The sequence below is a fragment of the Nomascus leucogenys genome, chromosome 3 (assembly GCF_006542625.1).
Source record: "Nomascus leucogenys isolate Asia chromosome 3, Asia_NLE_v1, whole genome shotgun sequence".
Taxonomy (NCBI): domain Eukaryota; kingdom Metazoa; phylum Chordata; class Mammalia; order Primates; family Hylobatidae; genus Nomascus; species Nomascus leucogenys.
In genome coordinates, this window is record NC_044383.1 from 112,055,591 (window position 1) to 112,078,595 (window position 23,005).

Sequence of the window (23,005 nt, forward strand, 5' to 3'; positions counted from 1 at the left end):
TTAGGAATGTTAGTGCTCTGCAGATATTTAGACTGGTGAATCAGGCAATAAGTAGACATTGGAAATTTTTGAACAGGGGAGTGGCATGATGAAAGTGGTATTTGAGGAAGCTTGATCTGGAGACAACCTTTTATATTATAGGCTTAAGCCACTGCTGGCAAGCGTGGGTGAGGGTCGCAGGGGTGGAGAAGAGGGAGACACAAGAGTTTAAAGCCATGCTGAGGAACAGCTTCCTGTGTCTTTGTACTTTCATTTCCACATTTGCTCAAGTGGGATGTACTTGCTGGCATGTTTCCGAAAATAAAATAGAGTGCTGAAGTTATTTTTATTTTTTTAAAAAAACATTCTTGTAAAACACCTAAGTGAGCCATTTTACATAATTATCTGAGACATATTCATTATTAATTGCTTGGGAAGAGTGATTATGAGTTCAATTTTTTAAAAATAATTAGCATCTACATAGTTAGGCTACAATCTTCCAAAGTCAGTGAAGGTTTTTATTTTGGCATGTTTTAAAATAGTTGTTAGTTATGAGGAAAATACTGCAGTTTGGTTTTCCATCAGGTTTTGCTTTACAGTTTAACATCTCCATTCTGATTGTAGTTTCTCCCATGGACATTTGCATTTCATGTTTGACTTATGTGACAGTGTTTCCTGGTTAAAGTTTATTTTTCATTTGTTTTGGTCCATGTAGTTCTACTCCATTTTATTCTTCACATTGGCCAGTGTAAACTTTTAAGTTTACAGTTGCTTTGTTATTTTTTCTTACAGGGTTATGACTCACTGATTAAAAAGAGGGACTTTTTCAAATACTTTGCACTTTTGATTGTGTATTATGGATACCAAGGAAGAGAAGAAGGAACGGAAACAAAGTTACTTTGCTCGGTAAGCATTCATTTTACAAAATTGTTATCAGTACTTTAAAGAAATATTTGAGGGGACTTTGTCCTCAAGTATTACTTCGCATTTTGTGTTTTGTGCTTGTTCATAAATAGAGCAGGTATCCAGGAGAAGTAAACTATACTTTGCTTCATCCATTTTATTCATATTAGAGAAGTGTAACATTTGGTTCTTCTCTTTCTAGCTTTGACACTTCTCTCAGGCCAGTGTTGCTCAGCAAATCCAGCTGTCATGCTCTGACCTGCAAATTGCTCCAAATCTCATGTTTAGCAACCTACCTTGAATTTTAAATCCTAAGTGCTTCGCTCCTACTGTTCTGTAGCTTAATTGGTTGGACTATAACTGAAAATCTCTGACACATTTAAAGCTTATCACCTTATAGGGAGTCTATTACTAAAAAATATTTTTGTAGGTAGGTGAAATGGGTGAAATTATATTTTTGAATCAGAGTCATTTTTAAGGCTGGAACTTGTCCAACATAAATAAATTTGTTGATATCTGAATAGAAGTAATTTAGTATATGGTTGGTTAGCATTTACAGATTTAAATGTCTATGTGGCAGTCACTCACTAAACATAATAAAATGAATTACATGCTAAACATTTGTAAAACATTTTGATAAGCCAGAATGTTTTCAAACTCAGAGAACATAGGCTTAAAAACATTATGTTTCTCCTAAATTGAAATACGTCTTAAGAACTGAATTTAGCCTCATTCCATCCCCAGTCCCCAGGCTGTGCTCATTAGAGATGCATTTATTATTTTCTAAATATGAGCCTTGGAGCCAAAACCAAAGTTTATTGTTGATGTTTTTATCTAGTAATTAAGCTAGATTTTAGGTTGATAATGGGAAAAGGACGGAAACAATTTAAGGACCTACTATGTACTGAGTGCTTTACTTATTATTTTAATTGCCTTCAAAATAAATCTATGACATTGGTTAATTTATCTCCATTTTACCAGTGATGCAACTAAGACTCAGAAAATATTTTGTCCATTTCATGCAGCATAAGAGTCAGTATTAAACATAAGGCCATCTCCAAAAGTCATGCTCCAGTTAGGAATAGTAAATCATGAATAAGGTTTTGGGGAAGTACAAGTTAAACTACCAATTGTAGTAAAATATTTTCTGCTATTATGACTACAGATAGAGTAACCAGATTAGGGAAGGAAGACATCAGGCATCTAATGGATGAGACACCAGAAAGATAGGATATTTAGAATAAATAAGATCTCCAAAGCTTTTATTTTGAGATAATTTTAGATTCACATGTAGTTAGTTGTAAGGAGTAATAGATACCCTGTATTCTTTATCCATAGTACAATATCACAACTAGGAAATTCGTATTGATACAATCCACCAACCTTATTCAGAGCATTCATTGTATGTGTGTTTGTATGTATTTAGTTCCATGCAGTTATATCACATATGTAGATTTCTATGGTCACCATCAGTCAAGATACAGAACAGTTGCATTAAAAGGATCCCACATGCTACCTTTTTGTATCCCTACTCACTCTTTCCATCTGCCTGCCTCCTCTGACAACCACTATAATTCGTCATTTCAAGAATACTACGTAAATGGAATCATATAGTATGTAACCTTTGGCATTTAGCTTTTTCTTCCCTTCAGCATTACTCCCTTGACATCCCTCAAAGCTGTTGCATGTATCGATAGTTTGTTCCTTTTCATTGCACAGTAGCATTCCATAGTATGGATGAATCACAGCTTTTTAGTCATTTACCCATTGAAGGGCATTTAGGTTGTTTCCAGTTAGGGCTATTTATGAACAAAGATGATAGATGCTACAATCATTTATGTACAAGTTTTTGTTTGAGCATGAGTTTTCATTTCCCTGAGATAACTGTCCTAGAGTGCAATTGCTGGGTCAAAGGATAAGTGTATTTTTAGTTTTATAAGAAACTGCAATACTCTTTTCTGGAATGGTTGTAACATTTGACATTCCCATCAGCAAAGTCTGAGTAATCCAGTTTCTCTGCATTGTCATTTGGTGGTGTCAATATTTTTTATTTTTATTTTAGCTATTCTGATAAGTATGTAGTGATATCTCATTATGGTTTTAATTTGTATTTTCTTAATGGTTAGTGAAGTTTAACATTTTCATGTGCTTATCATTAGCCATAGTGTATCTTCTTTAGTGGAATCTCCTTTCCTATCTTTTGCCCATTTTCAAATTGAATTGTTTAGGTTTTTACTGTTGAATTGTACACATTCTAGTCTTTTGTTGGATATGCGATTTGCAAATATTTTCTCCCAGTCTGTAGTTTGTCTTTTCATCCAGTTAACAGAGTTACAGAGCAAAAGGTTTTAATTTTGATGTGGTTCAATTTATCAGTTTCTCCTTTTATGAATTGTGCTTTTGGTCTGAATTCTAAGATCTCTTTGCCTAGCTCTGTGTTCTGAAGATTCTCTCCTGTTTTTCTTTTCTGAAAATTTTATAGCATTATGTTTTATATTTAAGTCTGTGATCCATTTTGAATTTATTTGTGGATAAGATATGAGTTTAGGTCAAGATGGTGGTCATGCTTCTCCTCCCTTTCCTCCCCCTCTCCCTTCCTCGCCTGCTCCTCTTCCTCCTCTTCTTCCTCCTCCCCCTTCCCGCTTCTCCCCCTTCCTTCTTTCTCCCACCTCCTCCTTCCTCCTCCTCCTTACTTTCTTCTTCTTTCTTTTCTTTCTTCTTCACATGCCCTACATAGTGATTTTAAGAGCTATAATGCCTTCTCAGCCTGAATCCAAAGTGATTCCTGTAGTAAAGGTAACTGCCGGTTCATGAACAACCTGCTCAATATTAACCTCTTCTTGTTCCTAAAATGTAGAGTCAGGGGAGCCCCTGAAACTGAGAATACAAACCAAAACTGTTCTGGAAGAGCAGCACAGTTTTTTCAACTCAGAAATGTAAAATTGTCTTGCTTATCATGACCTCTTCTGAAAAGTATTCTAACAATGAAACAAAAAACATTTCCTAAAATGCTGAAATATGATCTTGGGAGCATAGGGACAGTGGCACAAGGATGAAATCAGTGGTGCTCTTAAGACAGTAAGACAGCATGATTTGTAACTAGGAAATGAGAGAGATGGAGAGAGAATGGAGAGAAGAGAGGGTGGGAGCAGGGAGAGAGAGACAGAGGCAGAGAGAGAGAGAAACATTGACTGACAAACCTGTAGTTTAGCTCTTACAATGCAGTGGAAGCCAGAAATGGTCAAGCTATTAAAAGCAAAAGGCAAACCAAAGAGAAAAGAACCCCCTTCAGCCTGTAATCAGAAAAGAGCCATCCAAAGTTAAACATCTTTTCAAATGCCTTCTGACTTAACTGTGGAATTATCATGTGGAATTAGCAACAGAACTTACTTGAAAGCCGGTTTCTGACAACACAGAGCAGAGTTCTCTGGAGCAGCGTACTTAAGGGCAGTCCAAGCAAGATCTCTGGAGAGAAGGATAAAATGTCAGGCCAAGGGTGAGGCCAAATTGATGCAATCTCAGTTTTCTCTAAACTAAATTATACCGCCTTACATAAATCTCAACTAGTGTTCCAAGGAAGTCAAAAGGAAGATTTACCCTGATGCTGTGCCTGTTGCCACAATTATGTATCTGAAACCCTAAAAACTGCTTTTTAGACTGCTTCCCCCTTCCACCTTGCCTTTTTCCTCCCGAGTAGTTAAATAGCCAATGTTTTCTTTGTGTGCTATCTTATCATGTGGTTTCATAATCGTTGCATGACTGTGTTTGATAAATAGTCCTTTGCCAAACCTGTTTTGTTGACGTTTCGCTCTTTAAGTTTAACATCAAAGTAGAGTTTAAAATACCCTATTTTAATAATTTTGGATTGAAATTAGTGATTTGAGGGTCACCCAGTCTTTCCTTTCTTATAATTTATCTTGAAACATGCCTGTGTAACTCTAAATAGAGGGGTGGATTAATACTACTACTAGATAGAGTAATTCTGGATAAGACCTGATGAATTTTTTGGATTCTCTGACCCTGGTCCAACTGGTTTTCAGGTGCTTCAGGATAGTTTTATAATAGTTGTTAATAGATTGAATGATTTGGGAAACTTTTTCACAAATGTTTTTGCAAATAATTTATATATGCAAAATTAGTATATGTCTATATTAATTTCTTGATCCCTGACAGATCTTGAAAACCAAATGAAAAACTGAATTACTAAAGCAAATTATGCTTTCTGTACTATTTGTACGGTGTACAATTTATACTATCCTCTGGGGTGACTATCATGTATCATTCGTTACACCCCTGCTGACTCTTCCTTCCCCTTGTAGTTAGAATGCAAAATTTTCTTTAGTATTGCCATACAGGGCTGTCTTCTTCCACACTTGCTTGATGTTATTTGGCTTTTGTGATTTCCAAGTAGGTCCTTGTATGCCATTGGTTGAAGATTCTTTGAAAGCATTTTTTCAGGATCAAGCGTTGATTGAAGATATCCAAAATACATCTGTAGTTGAACCAAATGGTGTTTTGTGGGAGGTTTACTTTTCCCCTCTGATAAGGTGTGACAGCCTGGGAGTAAACAGTGAGTAATACAGACGAAGACACAGACTGGGGGTTCATGTAGGTCCCTTGCTGGCTCCCCACCTCCCCTATTCCCTGGTTGTCATGAAAAGCAGAACTGCTGCTCCCACCTCCGCTATCCGCTTAACCCAGCCTTTCAGAGCAGCAGTAGGAGCCGGCACTACCTCTGTCATCATTCTCAGTGACAAAGGATGCAAAGTGTAGAACATTTCTTAGCTCCCATCTCCAGCCTCTTCCATGGCAATTCTTCACCCTTGAACCTCTGATCCACAAGCAGAACACCTAGTGTTTGCAATTCACTCCAGTGTATAACCTCTGGCAAGTTTTCTAAGCTTCCTTTACCTTACATTTCTTCAGTTGTTAAATGTCGCTAAAAATAACCAACTAACAAGATGGTTTTGAAGAAGGAGACATCCCAACCAGCCAGAACTGGAGAGAAGCTCAAATGGGACCCAGCAAGGAGGGCCAGAGCTGAACAGCTGTTCCCCTTATTCTCTTTTTCCATGGCAGAGGAGATTTGAACCCACTGTATAGCTTTCTCTATTGTGTGAATAGTACACTTTGTAGCTTTCACGTTCAAGTAAAATGAAACCAAGATGGCTGTGAAGATTGAGGGTAATATATGAATAGTACCTGGCACAGTGAGTACTCACGTATTCCTTTAATAACAAATCATTCCTGATCTTACTTCTGTGTCTACCTACATCTTCACTTAATTTTCATCTTGACATCCCACTTTCAGCCCATGAGCTGCTCTTGTTGTTCAGATCAGGGAAGAAGGAACAATTATGACAATCCAAATTGGAATCATATCATTTCCCAAAGATACTTTGCTATAAGCACAGTTAGTTAGGTTCTGGGATATAATGAAGTGGAGTTATGTAGTCAAAGGGCCTTGAGAAATCTAACAGCCTTTTGTTTAATAGTTGGACCCTAAGCCCATGAAGTGAAAGGGTCCATGACAGGCTGGCTCTATCCCAGGGTACTTTTAGATATATTAATTGGTAATCAGAGCCTCACCACTTGTGTGGCTTGACGAACCGTCATGTCAACCGGCATGCCAGTGATACTGGCCCCCTTGGTCCTCAGAGTGGCCAGGTAGGGACTGGGTTTGTCAGAGACCTGGGCTGGTCATCTTTAGCTATGATCAGCATCTTACCCCAGGGATGAATAGAAGTATTATCATCTTTGTGCATGCCTTGATATGATAAAGGCTTTTGTAAAAACTGATCCAGATTATCTTCACACCAGACATCTGATTAAAAAAGATTAATCTCTAAATTTGACTGCTATGGGAATTTATACTCAAAGGGGTTGAATAACTTCACTGAGATAAAAGTAGGTGTGTCAGGTTTTGAACTCAGGTCTTCCCTTCTCCATCCAGAGCTTATGCTCTGCAGTGCTGCCATGTGCCCCTTTAGTGGCAAAACGGGGCTTGTAGAACACACATCACCTGACCTGCTGCTACTCACAGCGTGGGTTGCATAGATTTCTATGGGCAGTCCTGACAGCTGAACATTAATTTACACCAGTGTAAATTAATTAGGAGAAATGCATCATGAGTTCTAAAGATCTAACCTATAAGTGACCTTTTCAAAAATAATTGGTTTATAACTTGACAACATCCCATAATCCATGTCTTATCAACTTATTCATCTATAATATGGTTAATTTCAGAGTATTAACCTACTAAGACAATAGGAAGCATGCAGTCTGTAATACTTCACCTGTGTAAGTCAGGGTGTTGCATTACAGTGATCCACTTTACTCCCTAAGATTGCATCTTGTCTGAAAAGAGTAGTTGCCCATGATAGAAATGAATGCAGAAATAATTCTGTACAAAAAGCCTTCCTTTGTCCTCTTGGTCAAATACAGAGTCTGAGGTCCAGTGGAAGGCATCACGTGGATGGATCTGGGTGGTTGATCTGCAGCACTGGTGGAGCACAAAGGGGTATGCTCCTTGTCTCCAGCCCCACAGAGGCAGCCTTTGAACCTTAGGAAGCAGCTATCTCTTCATGGTGTGCCGGTGCCAAAAATGATTATACCACGTGGGTGGAGTGGTGTGTTGTGAACTCTTGCCCTTTCTTTAGTTAACGGTAGTTTGTTTTTTCCTGCTGGCCAAGGGCTGTTAGAGATTTATCATCTTAAATCATCCTTAGTATGTCTGACATTTGAGGAGAAATTTATTACCCATTGTTGGATTCAGATAGTCATAGCAGTTTTAATTGTGTTGATACATAAAATGCAAATAGAACAGTTTTAAGTACTTGCTAAATGTTAGCTTTATACTTTTTAAATATTTGGTCATTTTATTTTATCAGTTTCACTATGCCTACTGATTCTAATACAAGTTAATAATAATAGCAGTTGTTGGTACTTTATGAAGTAATTTCACAAGCATTCTGCTTGTCCTTAAAATGATCCTACAAATAAATATAAATGCAGGTAATGAATCTATTGTTCAGGAGGTGAAATAACTTACCCCAAATCACTTAGCCTTTAAATGGGGGGCCTGAGCCCCGAATCCCTGTCTGCTGTGTCTGTGTCTCTGAGTGTTATTCTTCATGTTACCTCAGTTTACATTGCACTAAGTATTAGTGTCTACTTTGTCTGAAAGGGGGATTAGAACATGTTGTTAGGGCCAAGCATGGTGGCCCATGCCTGTAGTCCCAGCACTTTGGGAGGCTGAGGCAAGTGGATCACTTGAGGTCAGGAGTTTGAGACCAGCCTCACCAACATAGTGAAACCCCATCTCTACTAAAAATACAAAAATTAGCTGGGCATGGTGGCACAGACCTGTAATCCCAGCTGCATGGGAGACTGAGGCAAGAGAATCACTTGAACCCAGGAGGCGGAGGTTGCAGTGACCCGAGATTGCTCTACTGTCCTCCAGCCTGGGCGACAGAGCGAGACTCCATCTCCAAAAAAAAAAAAAAAGAACATGCTTTAGCCTCACAATGTGATAAATAGAAAAAAAAAATTGTATATGGGCGTGGAAGGAGAATGTTACAGTTGACTTTACCAGAAACATTATTGGATTTCAATTTCAAAGCACCATCCACCTGAGATGAAGCGATCCACAGCACTGCTCAAGGACACTCTCTTGCATGATTTCCATAGCTCTTATTTGTTTATTGGGTTTACGGTCAATCTCCCTGCAAATGGACATCTGGAAGGTGGAGACTCTCCAATCGTTCATTATTCTTTCAAGGGGCCTATTCAATAGTGGTTGGCGTATAGCAAATGTTAAATACTTGTTGATCAACTGACACAATATTCAAAACAGTTTCTTTAATGTAGGATATAAATGGTTTGTGAATTTTAATTTTTATCACTACAAATTTTTCAGTATTCAGCAATTTTATTAATCTTAAAAATATTGAGAATATTTCAAAACCACTTCCTATGAAAAAGCTGCTAGTACCTTATTTGACAGTATTACAAATTACTAACTAAACTGTTGCATGAGCCGTGATGTTAAGGCTTATGTTTTCTATTTTCTCGTTTGAGTTCAGACCAGGCAACTCTTAAGTGAATATTTATGAATTGCTTGACATTCATTCCTGGGAAAAATATCCATGGTCAAGTTTTATCTGCTAATGTTTTCAGGAAATCATTAACTTTTTTATAAAGATTAAAAAAAGGCTTATAAACATTTAGCCATTAATAGTTAGACTCATGCTTTTTGCTTCATTTTTGAGGAAGAGGCTAAGTTACTTAATTTTGTGTAAGATACTAAAAGCTGTGGGTTATAACCCGTTAGGGTCTCATGAAATAAGTTTAGTGGATAAGAAACAGCATTTTTTTTTTAATGGAACAGAACAGAATAGATTAGACTGGACTAAGCTGGACTGAAATAGAAAATATCAGAATGTGTTGTATGTAGTAAGAATAAATATTCGTTTATGAAAATTGTGTTTTAAATGTTTATAAGTATGTACATATTGAATCACAGTTTAAATTTTTTTATTATGGGCCAGCATTAAAAGAATGACCCATTGATTTAGAGGATTATTTGATTGTTAGCATATTGGGAGTGAGGGGTTTTTTTATCATTGAAAAATGAATTTATTTGAAAATTATTTATCTAACACACATTGGCTGATTGGCAGCTGTCCATAAAGTGCCTGTTCAGTAAATATACTTTCCCACACTACAGTTTAATGGGTTCCTATAAACTAATTTCGACGAATAATCACCAGCATGTTTCTGTTTAACCTGAAATCCCAGACTGATTGGTCATTCCAAATCCTGGTTCAAGAACAGTAAAGTCATCTCACAAAACCCCCAGATGGAACTATTATGGTGAAACTTGGGAGACTTTGGCTTTTTGGACCTCCTGCAGGTTTCTTCTCTATAGAACTACTTTCTACTGTGGAGCTTTGGGTCTAGTTTTCCCCAAAATGGGAATAATAGTACCTACCTTATAAGGTTATTGAGAGGATTGAATGAATTAAAATATATGAAGTCTTTAGAATAATACTTTAAAAAATAAGCACTAAATAATTTTAATATAAAAGCTTGCTCCCTAAATGGTGAATACAGGAATAAATGAGAAAAAATACAAATATATAGATACAACTGTTGGGTAAATTTCAGGGAGTTTATAAATCCCCTAAAACTTGTCTGTAAACCTGCTCTAGTCATATGCTTCAGTGAAAGGTCCAATACTCCAGACTCCAAGACAGATTCCAGGGAAAGAAAAGTGATTTAAACTGTCTCCTCTCCTCCCTCTCTTTTTAAATTTTTTTCTGCCTGAGACGGAGTCTTGCTCTGTCACCCAGGCTGGAGTGCAGTGGCGCGATCTCTGCTCACTGCAAGCTCCGCCTTCCGGGTTCACGCCATTCTCCTGCCTCAGCCTCTCGAGTAGCTGGGACTACAGGCACCCGCCACCACGCCCGGCTAATATTTTTTTGGTATTTTTTAGTAGAAATGGGGCTTCACCGTGTTAGCCAGGATGATCTCGATCTCCTGACCTCGTGATCCGCCCACCTCGGCCTCCCAAAGTGCTGGGATTACAGGCAGTGAGCCACCGCACCCGGCCTCTCCTCCCCTTTTTATTAGTGTTGCTGACAGCTGAGGAAGATTTCAGCTCAACTGACTCCTGAATTTGGACTTAAACTTGGTACTGTTGACTTGAAACAACTTTTGTCACATTGCTGTGGACTGAATGTTTTAATCACCCGCCAAAATTCCTATGTTGAAACTCTAAATCCCCCATGTGATGGTATTTGGAGGTGGCTTCTTGGAGCTAATTAGGTCATGAGGCTGGAGCCCTCATGATAGGATTAGTGCCCTTATTGGAAGAAACACAAGAAAGATGCACACTTTCTCACTACCATGAAAAGACACAGCAAGAAGGTGGCCATCTGTAAACCTGGAAGTTGGTCCATCCAGGAACCAGATCACTCCAGCATCTAGATCTGGGACTTCCTAGCCTCTGAAACTGCAAGAAATAAATGTTCGTTATTTGAGCCACCCAGTCTATGTTTTTATTATTAGCAGTGCAAACTGACTAAGACATACATGTATTTGAAACCTTTCATGGTTGCTGGTACAGTGACTCTTCAGCAAGAGAAAATTGAGTTCTGAACCAGGAAATACTTTGTGTGCTCCCAGCTCTGAAGCTTCATAGTTTATACTTGCAATTCAGCTGTTGGTGATTTTTGTAGCAATTTTCCTTTCTTTTCCCCTAAAATTCCCATCTGAAAATTCCAAACAATCTTCACCCGCTCTGCCATCATATGTCAAGTGCTAGTTGCATATCCTCCTACGCATCTTGCTGGATTAGTATTCCTGGGCAGAGCTCAGATATGTCACTTATGTGTTCCATCTTCTTTCTGGCATTTGAGGTTCTGCACAATATGACTCCTTCCTCCCCTCCCGTCTTTATCTCTTGTTTTGGTTTTCTGTACATGTCTTACACTTTGCCCCCTCAGAACTATGCCTTCTATACAAAGAGCTACTCTTCTTTATACTCTCCTTAAATATAGCAATGTACATATCACTCTGTCACACCCATCTTTAACTGTGACACTGTCTTCTTGAGGCTGCTCCTACTTTATTTCTTTCCCTCCACCCAACACACACAACTACATGATCCTTCTCTTGCCACTGGACTTTGAGGGTGTTGGGGGACTTTCTTATGCCTTCCTCTGGGGCCCTTAACACAGTTTGTCTTGGGATACATCCAGTAACACTCTCATCTCTGCCTTATTTGTCTGTTGTCATTTATTGTCAGGTCTTTTTTAATTTTATCTTTCTCACAGGGTCTAGCCCCGTACCAGCACCTACCAGTCATTCACTATGATTAATAGCTAACATTTGCTGAATTTACCATGTAACAGAGACTGGTTTCTCGTGTAATCTCATAATTACCTTAAGGAGTAGGTTCTGTTATCATCCTGATTGCAGATAAAGATGTTAAGCCTATAGATGTTATGTAACTTGCCCAAGGTCACATAACTATGTAGTGGCAGATCCACGTCTCAGCCCAGGTATGCCTGACCCTCACAGCTCACACCCTTAAATCATTATGGCTGTATTTGTCATTAAGCTATGTTGAATTGAATTTTCTAGAACCTATTAGTTCTCAATCTCAGTGGGAATCACTGGCCTAAATGCTAAAATGATTAAAAATGTATTTAGTAACTAAACTGATATTTTCTGATTGTCAGTACAAACGTATTAGGAACTTTGGAACAAACTAGAGAAGCTCTACTCTACCAGTGAAACTTGGGAATTCCCTACGTACCAGCAAAAAATGTCAGCAATCTCCTGACCTTACCTTTTTGGAGTGTGGCAAGAATGTCTCTCTTATTGCCTCTCTAGATTCAGAGTTGGAGGCCCCAACAAGTAAAATTCTCCCAGCTTGGTCACTTCTATTGTAAAAGCGAAGACCTGGTTCTTGAGCCAGCGGACACTTGTTCACACATTTTTACTTCCCTTTTTCTTTATCATTTCAAATAAAGTTTGCATAAACAAAATGGTTAGGGTTTCAGGTTTTTTCTACACTCATTTTTGTGGTGTATTATACCAGTGAACATGCAGCAGCCTTGCCTACTTGTTTTAATGTTTTGCTTCACACACATAAATGAAAATGGTAATGAATGAAAAGGAGAGTGGCCAAGGTTTAAGAAGACCTAGCAGGATACAGGTTGGTTCATGGTTTGCAAATATGATTTACCACCAGGTAAAGTCAAGTCAGATGTGTCAACAACATGGAGCATGTAGAGTGTTCTAGGCCCAAGAAGAGAAGATGAGTTAGTTGGATTGGGGACCTCCTGGGTCTCTTCCCAAAGCAAGACAGGATCTAGCATCTAAGAATGTGGTGGAGACCAAGAAAAGGGTCTTTTCTCAATAATTCTGCTACTAGAACCATGCAACTGATTTTATTTGGAGAGTCAAAAATGACTTGGAGGTGGGGATATCATGGACTGAAATGATAAATGTAGCTTAATGGTTGTGAGACAAGAATTGTTTGGGTGTGGAGAATGGAGAGCATGAAGTAAATTTAAATATAGAAGAACCAGAGAACAAGACTATTAATTACAACAATAAAAATTTTATATGGTATTTATTAGTGTACTTATGGAATACTTGACAGACTAGATGGCCAAACTTTGATCATTTAAACTTAGGAAGCAGTTAAATTAGAGGCTATTTATTCATGTTTTAAATATTCTTTACTAAATTTTAAAACTCAGTGATTTTTCTAAATCACTCTATATCTTTTTAAAATACAATTTGCACATATATTTTCCGAACAAATTTGTTCTACAAAGCAGGATAGAATCAAAATTGATTCGCCCAGTGCGGTGGCTTATGCCCGTATTCCCAGCACTTTGGGATGCTAAGGCAGGTGGATCACCTGAGGTCAGGAGTTCAAGACCAGCCTGGCCAACATTGTGAAACCCTGTCTCTAATAAAAATACAAAAAATTAGCTGGGCGAGGTGCTGGACGCCTGTAATGCCAGCTACTCAGGAGGCAGAAGCAGGAGATTCGCTTGAACCCAGGAGGCGGACATTACAGGGAGTCGAGATCGAGCCATTGTACTCCAGTCTGAGTGACAAGAGGGAACTCCATCTCAAAAAGAATTATAATTGATCAGCCAGACACAGTGGCTCACACCTGTAATCCCAGCATTTTGAAAGGCCTAGGTGGGAGGAGTGCTGGAGACCAGGAGTTTGAGATCAGCCTAGGCAACATAGTGAGACCCCGTCTCTAAAAAAAAAAAAAAAAAAAAAGCCAGACATGACAGCACATGCCTGTAACCCTAGCTACTTTGGAGTGGAGGTGAAAAGATAGCTGGGGTATTGGAAGTTACAGTGAGCTATGATCTTGTCATTCCAGCCTGAGCAACAAAGCAAGACTCTGTCTCAAGAAAAACCTAACAATTTTTTAAAAAAACCAAACCACACATAAAATTGATTGATCTTACTTTTGAATATGTGGAGTGACTTAAATCAAATCACTGTCATCGATAATTTGAGCGAAGTTATTAATCATTCCGTTAATTTTTCCCGTGTATGTGAGAATATATTACTGTTGATTATGACACCTGTGGTGCATGTACTTCACGATTTAGAGCTAGAAGAGCTTTTGTTTTAGAAGTTCATAATACATAATAGAAAGCAGATGAATTTTGATATTTCAGATTAATTTTGTTAGCACAGCAGAAAGCTAAACGGTAATTTGATTATTTCATTTTCAGAAGGTAATTGCAGCAGATGCTGGTAAGGTCATTGGGGACGGAGCAATTTCCATTTCAATGGCTCCAACATCTCTTTTTTTTTTGTCTTTTAAGGGGGATGGGTGGGGAGGTAGTTCCTTCTACTATGCCAAGTCAACTGCTGTCACTAGACAATAAGAGAAATTTAATTTTTTTAAACCACAACTCCAAGTTTATATAATCTGGATATTTTTATTTTATAAGGGTAGATATATTTTAAATGTAAAAACAGGTATATACACACATACATACATATGCAAACATATTTTTCTTTGAAAAGAGTATATGGATTTTTAAAATATAAAAATTAGTTGTAAGCTCACATATATTCATATTTAAGCACACTTTATACTAAATGGCATTATTTTGGCTGGGCACGGTGGGTCACGCCAGTAATCCTAGCACTTTGGAAGGCCAAGGCAGGTGTATTGCCTGACCACAGGAGTTCAAGATGAGCCTGGGCAACACAGTGAAACCCCATCTCCACTAAAATACAAAAAAAATTAGCCAGGCGTGGCAGTGCGTGTCTGCAGTTCCAGCTACTCGGGAGGCTGAGGCAGGAGAATTGCTTGAACCTGGGAGGCGGAGGTTGCAGTGAGCCAAGATTCCACCACTGCACGCCAGCCTGGGTGACTGAGCAAGACTCCGTCTCTAAAAAAAAAAAAGGCATTATTTTAATGAATCATTGAAAATGAAAACTTATAAAATTAATTGGGTTACAAATCCAATATATGTAATCTTTACTTCCTTCTTCCTGTTTGTTTTTAATGCATAGGAAAACCTTTCTGTGATTTTGAATAATGACCATTTTGGTTTTTATATTAGCCGATGCAACTAGATATTTAAGACTTCTCTCAGTTCTTTCATGTAATTAAATGTAAGAATTTAGGTAATATTCTTTATGTTATGAGGAGAAACATATGCATTGCTTGCATCTCAGAGAGACCTTATGTGCCTGTGCCTGTTAAGCCCAGAGGGTAGATTGGTGAACAAAACAAATATGGTCCTTGCCCTTATGGAGAATACTTTTCACAAATACATTGTCTTAGTTCATTTTGTGTTGCTTTAACAGAATGTCACAGACTGGGTAATTTATAATGAACAGAAATTTATTTGGCTCACAGTTCTGGAGTCTGGGAAGTCCAAGAGCATGGTGCCAGCATCTGACAAGGGCCTGCATGCTTATCACCCCATGGTGGAAGGTGGGAGGGCAAGAAAGGGTAAGAGTGGGCCAGGCGCGGTGACTCATGCCTGTAATCCCAGCACTTTGGGAGTCTCAGGCAGGTGGATCACCTGAGGTCAGGAGTTTGAAATCAGCCTGACCAACATGGAGAAACCCTGTCTCTACTAAAAATACAAAATTAGCTGGGCGTAGTGGCGCACACCTGTAATCTGGAAGCTGAGGCAGGAGAATTGTTTGAACCCCGGAGGCAGAGGTTGTGGTGAGCTGAGACCCGCGCCATTGCACTCCAGCCAAGAGCGAAACTCCATCTCAAAAAAAAAAAAAGAGTGAGCAAGCAAGAGAGGGCCAAACTCACTTTTATAAAAATGCACTCTTCTGATAACCAGCATGCTCCCACAATAATAACATTTATCCGTTAATGAAGATGGAACCCACTTGGCCTAATCACCTCTTAACAGTGCCACCTCTTAATTCTGTCACAATGGCAATTACATTTCAACATGAGTTTTGGAGGGAACATTCAAACCATAGCAGACATTAAAGAAGAACATCAAATCCATATGTCATTATAAATGGCTGTATTTGCTATGAGGGAAAACAACAAGACATCATAAAAGAGAAGTGCAAAAGTAGTATCCACTTTAGACACAAGTTATGTTCAAGGACCTTTGGAGAAAATGACATTTAAAGGTCATTTAATACTCATGTGTTAATGACTTTTAATGATCTTGGATACAAGCAGGAGTTCACCAGGTAATCTGTGTGTTTAGGAGAAGGGCTAGGGAGAGAGGGAAGGACGGGAATATTCTAGGTAGGGAGAATCCTTAGATGAAAAGTCCTTAAAGTGACAAAAAGCTTGGCAGCTTCCTGGATCTGCAAGATGGCCAATGTTCCTTGAACACAGTGCTTTTTTGGGAGAAATGCTCAGGCAATGTGAAGAGGTAGGCTGAGGCAGGTCATGCAGGGCCTTCTTGGCCATGTTTAGGAATTTGGATTAACAGCTAGATAGATGGAGGTGCCATTAACTGGAATGGGAAAACTAGAAAAACAACAGTTTTGAGAGAGTATCTCAAGAATTTAATATGTTAAGTTTGAGATGCTTACAGGACAACCACTAAATACACAATTGGGTATGTGTAAATCTGGATTGAAAACAGGTTCCGGACTGAGATGGAAATTTCAGAGTTGTTGGCCTCAGCCATGGGAAAGGATGACATCATATAGGGAGGGCATATAAAGTAAAAAAAGAACAGAACTAAAGAATGGGAACAGAATTAGGAAATTCCAACATTTGGTGGTCTGGTACAGAAAGACAAGTATGATGGAATTCAGAAGAGATAGAATCACCGCAGCTGAGAGAAGAGAGAATTTCAAGAAGTGAATGATCAGCAGGTTTGCAAGTAGCTGAGAGGTAAATTAAGATGACGGCTGCGAAGTATCCATTAAGATTGACACTTGGAGGTCACTGATAATTGATTGGATAAAAGCAGTTTCAGCACAGTGGTGGGAAAAGCCAGTTTGATGTGAATAGGAGGTAAGGGAGTGGAGACCAAGCTTCTAGGCAATTCTTTTGGGAAATCGGCTGGGAAGGGAAGCCAAATATTCAGGCGTTGGCAGGAGGAAGATGTGAGAGTCAAGGAATGGTGAGTTTTTGAAGATGGAAGAGGAAGAGGAGGCATTAGAGCATGCTTGTTGGCTAATGAGGATGGTGCATCAGAAAGGGATCCCTCAGGGATGTCCACTTGAAGGCTGACGGTTACATAATGCCATGAGGATATTAGCAAAGAAGCAAGGCAGGAGAGGAGCCATACTGGGATACATGCACCTAGGCTGGCTGTCTAGGGCCTGTAATGTGTTTTAGTTTTACTTGTGTGGATTGGTGGCACTGTGGGCTCTCTTTTGCTGATTGCACACTCATGCTGTGCCAGGAGATTTACAAATATGACCTCACTATGGTATTAGTTTTCTCATTTTTATAGGCAAGGAAACAGGCTTGGAGTGGTTTAATAACTCCCCAAGTTCCATAGCTAGCAAATAATGGAGACAGGGTCTCTTCCTACTTGTATCTAATTCCAAAGCCTTTATTCTTAACTACTACCTCCATAGTGCTCTTTAAATAGAATGTAAAAATAATTAGAACATTCTCTTCCATAAGAGAATTTTTTAATTGTAATATCTTAGATGAAAACATTAATTTAGAAATTTTAGAGTTTACATTTAAAATTTTAATCTCTAAAAATAAAATTTAAAAGTTTAGACATTTTTCCATAAAAAATTTTTATAACCATTGGTAACAAATTATTATAATATGTCCTCTTTATAATCTATGTCCAAAAGTATTTGAGCTCCTGTTTCAATTTTTTAGTAGAACTTTTACATCTTATTTTAAGAGACAGATGTACAATGCTAGGAGTTAGAGCACCTTGGTGGTATTAAGTTTTTCCTTATTAATAGGAATTTTTAAAATAAACTATGTGACTGGATTTTAATACATTAGTGTATTAGTATAGTCATCCTGTTATAAGTGAGGACCAATCATTCATATCTGTTTTAAATGAAGGATGCTAATCTTAATGCTGTAAGCAGTGACGTCTGTGTAGGAACTTGATATACAGTGTGTTTGTTGAGAATAGTTGGGTGTGCTGCAGCATCCTCTCCTACAAAGGAAGCCACTAGCAAAGATGTTCCTGTGTTTTTTCAAGTAAACAACCTGCGGTGAAGTGGTTATGTCTGTGTAGATCTGATAACAACTAGTAAATTTCTTTTCCTGCATTCAAAATTCTAATTTTGTGCACTGTTTCACAGTGGCTTTAGCTGTATAGTCATATCATATGAGGAACTTCCGTCCCCCTCTAAGAGTACAGAAGCACCAGGTAATATAGTAATTAGACAATGCCCTGGAATCCTAGAAGATGTAATTGAGAGATTAGAAGGAAAACACAGCATTTTCTTAAGTGTCAGGTTCATGTTAACTTGATATTTTTCTTCTTCCACTTACCTCCTTAATGTAGGCACCGTGCCTAATTTCAGAATTATAAAATCTTTTAGTCGAAATACGGAGGTCATGTGGGCTACCATGCTAGGTTTGGAATCTCCGCTGCCTTTGACAAATAGAACGTTTTCAGCCTGGACTTGAACTTTTCGAGCTATAACAATGTCTCAAGGACCCTCAAGGCTGCTTATTTCTTGTTTGAAAAACTCTTGTTAGAGGGAAGTTGTTGTTAAATTTTTGGTTAAATTTTATTTCCTTTCAGCTTATTCTGTTTATTCCTTGTTACTTCGAATCCATACAGAATAAATCAAATCCATCTTTCATATATTATCATTGCATGTGCTTAAAGACAACATCATGTTCTCCCTGAACCTTTTCCAGAATAAGTATCATAAGTTTCTAAATCTCTCCGCCCAAGATGGAGTTTTCAGATTCTTTGCCATCTTGATACGACCTGATTAATGCAAATATAAGAATATTAGGCTAGGCAAGGTGGCTTACACCTGTAATCCCAGCACTTTAGAAGGCTGAGGTGGAAGGATTGTTTGAGGCCAGAAGTTCAAGACCAGCCTGGGCAACATAGTGAGAACTTATGTCTACAAAAAAATTTTTTAAATTACCAGGCGTGGTGGTGAGTGCCTGTAGTCCCAGTTACTGACAGGGGCCTAGGGGTTGGGGCACTGAGGTGGGAGGATTGCTTGAGCCCGAGAAGTCAAGGCTGCAGTGAGCTTTAATCATGCCACTGCACTCCAGCTTGGGTGACAACGTGAGACCCTGTGTCTCTCTCTGTATATATATATAGATGCGTGTGTATATATACATAGATATATGTAGTTATCCTTTACTTTTATTAATAAACATCACACTTCATTATTTTGTTGACAGCAATTATGCTCCTAGTGAGGGGGGAAAAGTGTTTTTCCATCTGAATTGGAATTTTGTCTTGTTTGTTTTCTGTCTATTATTCTATTTTCCAGGAATTTTGAAGCCTGATTTTTAACATTGAACATATTTTCTGCCCTCCCTAGATTGCGTAAGATATGCAACTTGAATAGCATCTGTTATGTTCTTATCCAAGTAGTTGATTAAAAGGCTGAATTGGAAAGCTTTATGCATTATGGCATATTAGTACTGTCATTACATGAAATAGTTATCATTAAGTATTTCAGTTGGCTATAAATTAGTTTTCTCTAAGTTAACCAAATTCTCTAGTCCAGCTGTTTCCATCTTACCTTAAGAAAGGTAGTGACATTTTCCGGGGCCTTAGTGAAATCTTTCTATACTACCTCCTGTGACTGGCCCATCAATATGCCAAATCTAGCCCAACCAAAAAAGATAATTATGTTCATTTAGAGTCACTCATTTTAGTGTACCTATAGTGGTTCCTAGAAGTCAATAATCTATCTTCAAGTAATCACAAATGATTAATGAGCTATCAGTTTATTTTTCTGACAGTTGATATCAAGCTACTCAGTGTGTCATTTCCAAATTTTTTATTTCTTTTGAAAACCAGGTTTTTGGTTGTTTTTTTTTTTTCCTACTTCCAATTTTCTTTCTCAGTGATTCTTCTGAGATTACTGGTAATGATACTGCAACTCAGAGGGTTGCTTTGAGAGGACTAAAGACTTCATCCTGGATTTCACTTTCTTCTTAGCCATGGATATGTCATCCTTTTTAATTTTTTGCCTATTCTCGTTGCTAAAGCTGAAAATAGGATTGGACTAGACCTGTTTTCTCTCTCTTACAGCTTAACTTCACCCAGTGGGCCTATTGCTTCTTGCCTCTTCAGCCTCTCAACATCCCTATAATTTTCTCGTTAGTTTTCCTTTGCATTGTTTACAAACTTATGCTCACGCTGAGCTTTCACTTTCTATGCTTGTTCCTATAGACTTCTGTCATCTGCTTTTTGCTTTTGTTTGAGCTCTGTTATGTGCCTTCTCGCCATCCCCTATATTCCTGCCCATTAGAAACTTGAGTTTATTGGACCATATTTGTTTCCTGAGATGCTTTCAGCATTGGTTCTTCCACACACTCATTTGTGATGGAGTTGACAGAATTTGTTTTGGAAGAACATATTATCCCTCGTGAGCCATTTCTCTTATAGTCTCTGGCCATGAGATCATACACATCCATGTCCTAGCAAACATTTGTAGAAATGCACAGTCTGATGTAATAACAGAATGCTTATATAGTAGCAGCAATGGGATAAATACTGGAAACGAGGTGACTGCCAAGTGCTGAGGGTATAGAGCAGAAGAAATGACTGTTGAAAAGATGCTGGATGTCATAAAAGAGGTGACTTGGGCTGTCTTGAGATACGAGTAAAAGTTTGCTATGAGGAAGGAAGTTTCAGGCAGAGAAGAGACAATGTGCAGATGCCTGGGCCCATGTAAGTGCATGGGATTTGCCTGTGACTGGGATACTGAGAGTGATTCCTTATAATCTTTGAGAGAAGTCTATCGTTTGGGTCAGTTCTTTTTTTTGAGACAGAGTCTCACTCTGTTGCCCAGGCTGGAGTACAGTGGCGCAATCTCAGTTCACTACAACCTCCTCCTCCCAGGTTCAAGTGATTCTCCTGCCTCAGCCTCCTCCAGTAGCTGGGACTACAGGTGGGCGCCACCACTCCTGGCCAATTTTTGTATTTTTAATAGAGATGTGGTTTTGCCATGTTAGCCAGGCTGGTCTCGAACTCCTGACCTCAGATGATCTGCCTACTTTGGCCTCCCAAAGTGCTGGGATTACAGACATGAGCCGCCACACCGGGCTTGTTTGCGTCAATTCTTTCACAGTGTTATCTGCTCTATACTTCTTCTGTATCTCCCTTTTGATCGACAGTTAAAATCTTCACCTAGAAAATAAGAAGAAATATCATTGATCCAGATCTACAAGATTTCTACCAAGAATTTCAAAGGCACTAGGGAATCATTTCAGGTTTCTTCCATGACAGTCAATCTCTTGATCATGTGTCTGGACAACTTCCTCTTGAGTGATGGTTATAATAATTTTTAGGAGGCTCTCTGCCACTTTGTCATTTTGTGCACTAAACCTGCCTAACCCTACCCAGGTCAAATTTTGGTTGCTTTTATCCCCCTGCTAGGGAGCCCCCAAATACTTTACTCTCTTTTAACTACTTAAGGGATGAACAAAACAAGCAGTAAATTATTTTATTATTTGCCAGGCAAGAGGACACACACAGGTTCATTGGTAATGCTACTTAGAGATTGAAGTTTGCACCCCGGATAGGGGAAATGAAGTTTGCAGCCTGGATAGAGGAAATGAGTCCATAAGGCCACAAATGATTGGTTTTAACTAGTCCCATTTGTCATGGGGCAGTGAAGAGCCTTCACTTAGGGCCCTTAAGGGCCTAGCATACCAAGGATGCTCAAAGATCACAGTCTTATATCAGCTTTGGTTGGTGGGCTGTTCAAAATTCACAGCCAGTTACAGTGAAACTCAGCACCAAGCTTACCTCCTGGGGAAGTGCTGCTACAAAGTGGATGTTCTTTGGCAGGACACAGGAGGAACCGCTGGATCTCTCAGACACCTTGTTATTTTCTGCAGCCTCGGCTGCTCCAGATTTCAGGTCTGTGGGACATTGCCACAGTGTTGTGTCACAGCATGGCATGGTCTCCAGACCTCCTTTCTCCCCTGCCATGTGTTCTGCCCACCAAAATCCTGTTACTCATTTCAGTTTCTCTCTGGAACTTCAGAATAGTTTTCTTTCTTGCATATAATGTAAGTTATTTTTCAACTTCCAGAAATTATGCTTAATGAAACATATCTTCAAAATAAAACTTCTGCTCCAGTTTGTATTGCTGCAGAGTGAAACTATTGGCACTAGAAATTTGTGAATTTGAAGTCATAAATTGTAAGTGATTTGCATAGTTTAACCTTATTAAAGAGAAAATGAGAAATTAAGAAAAAAGTGGAAACCAGGACAGATAAATTTGCTTATTATGAAGATCAAACATAAAACAGTTGAGGAGGCAGACAGCTAAAACTCTTGGAAATAATGGGGCTGGCCAGGCTTGGTGGCTCACACCTGTAATCCCAGGACTTTGGGAGGCTGAGGTAGGCGCATTACTTGAAGTCAGGAGTTTGAGACCAGCCTGGCCTCATGGTGAAACCTTGTCTCTACTAAAAATACAAAAATTAGCCAGGTGTGACAGGCTCCTGTAATCCCAGCTACTCGGGAAGCTGAGGCAGGAGAATCGCTTGAACCCGGGAGGCAGAAGTTGCAGTGAGCTGAGATCACACCACTGCACTCCAGTCTAGGCAACAGAGCAAGATTCTGTCAAAAGAAAAGAAAAGGAAAGGAAAGGTGGGGGGGAGGGGAAGGGGGAGAGAGAGGGGGAGAGAATAAATGAGGCTGATGTCTTGTTTCAATCAGGGTGGTGGCAAGAGGTGCTTTGGGGGCTGTGGCCTCTCTCTCCATTCCCCTGTGCCATTGCCATCAGCACGTTCCACAGGCCACCCCAAATAAACATGCAGTTCTAATAAAAGGAGTCAGGTTGCTTAGCCGGTGCAGCTTTAAGACATATCCCTGACCTCCTCTCACTCCCCCAAAACTCAGTTTTGCCCCTAACTTCTAACTGCAGAGAAATTATAAAGTTAACACTAGCTTAAGTAAGGCCCTTCTTCCCTTTG

General features: G+C 39.0%; 1 protein-coding gene across 3 annotated transcripts in view; it reads left to right on the forward strand.

Annotated features, from left to right (window-relative positions):
• Nucleotides 1–23,005, forward strand: part of NCOA7 (nuclear receptor coactivator 7) — a 145,218-nt gene that overhangs the window by 24,380 nt on the left and 97,833 nt on the right. For all 3 annotated transcript variants that reach the window (XM_003255664.3, XM_030809641.1, XM_030809642.1), the window contains exon 2: nt 772–885. In XM_003255664.3, the coding sequence (XP_003255712.1) occupies nt 836–885 (50 nt within the window). In that variant the 5' untranslated portion in view covers nt 772–835. The remainder of the gene's footprint in view (nt 1–771; nt 886–23,005) is intronic.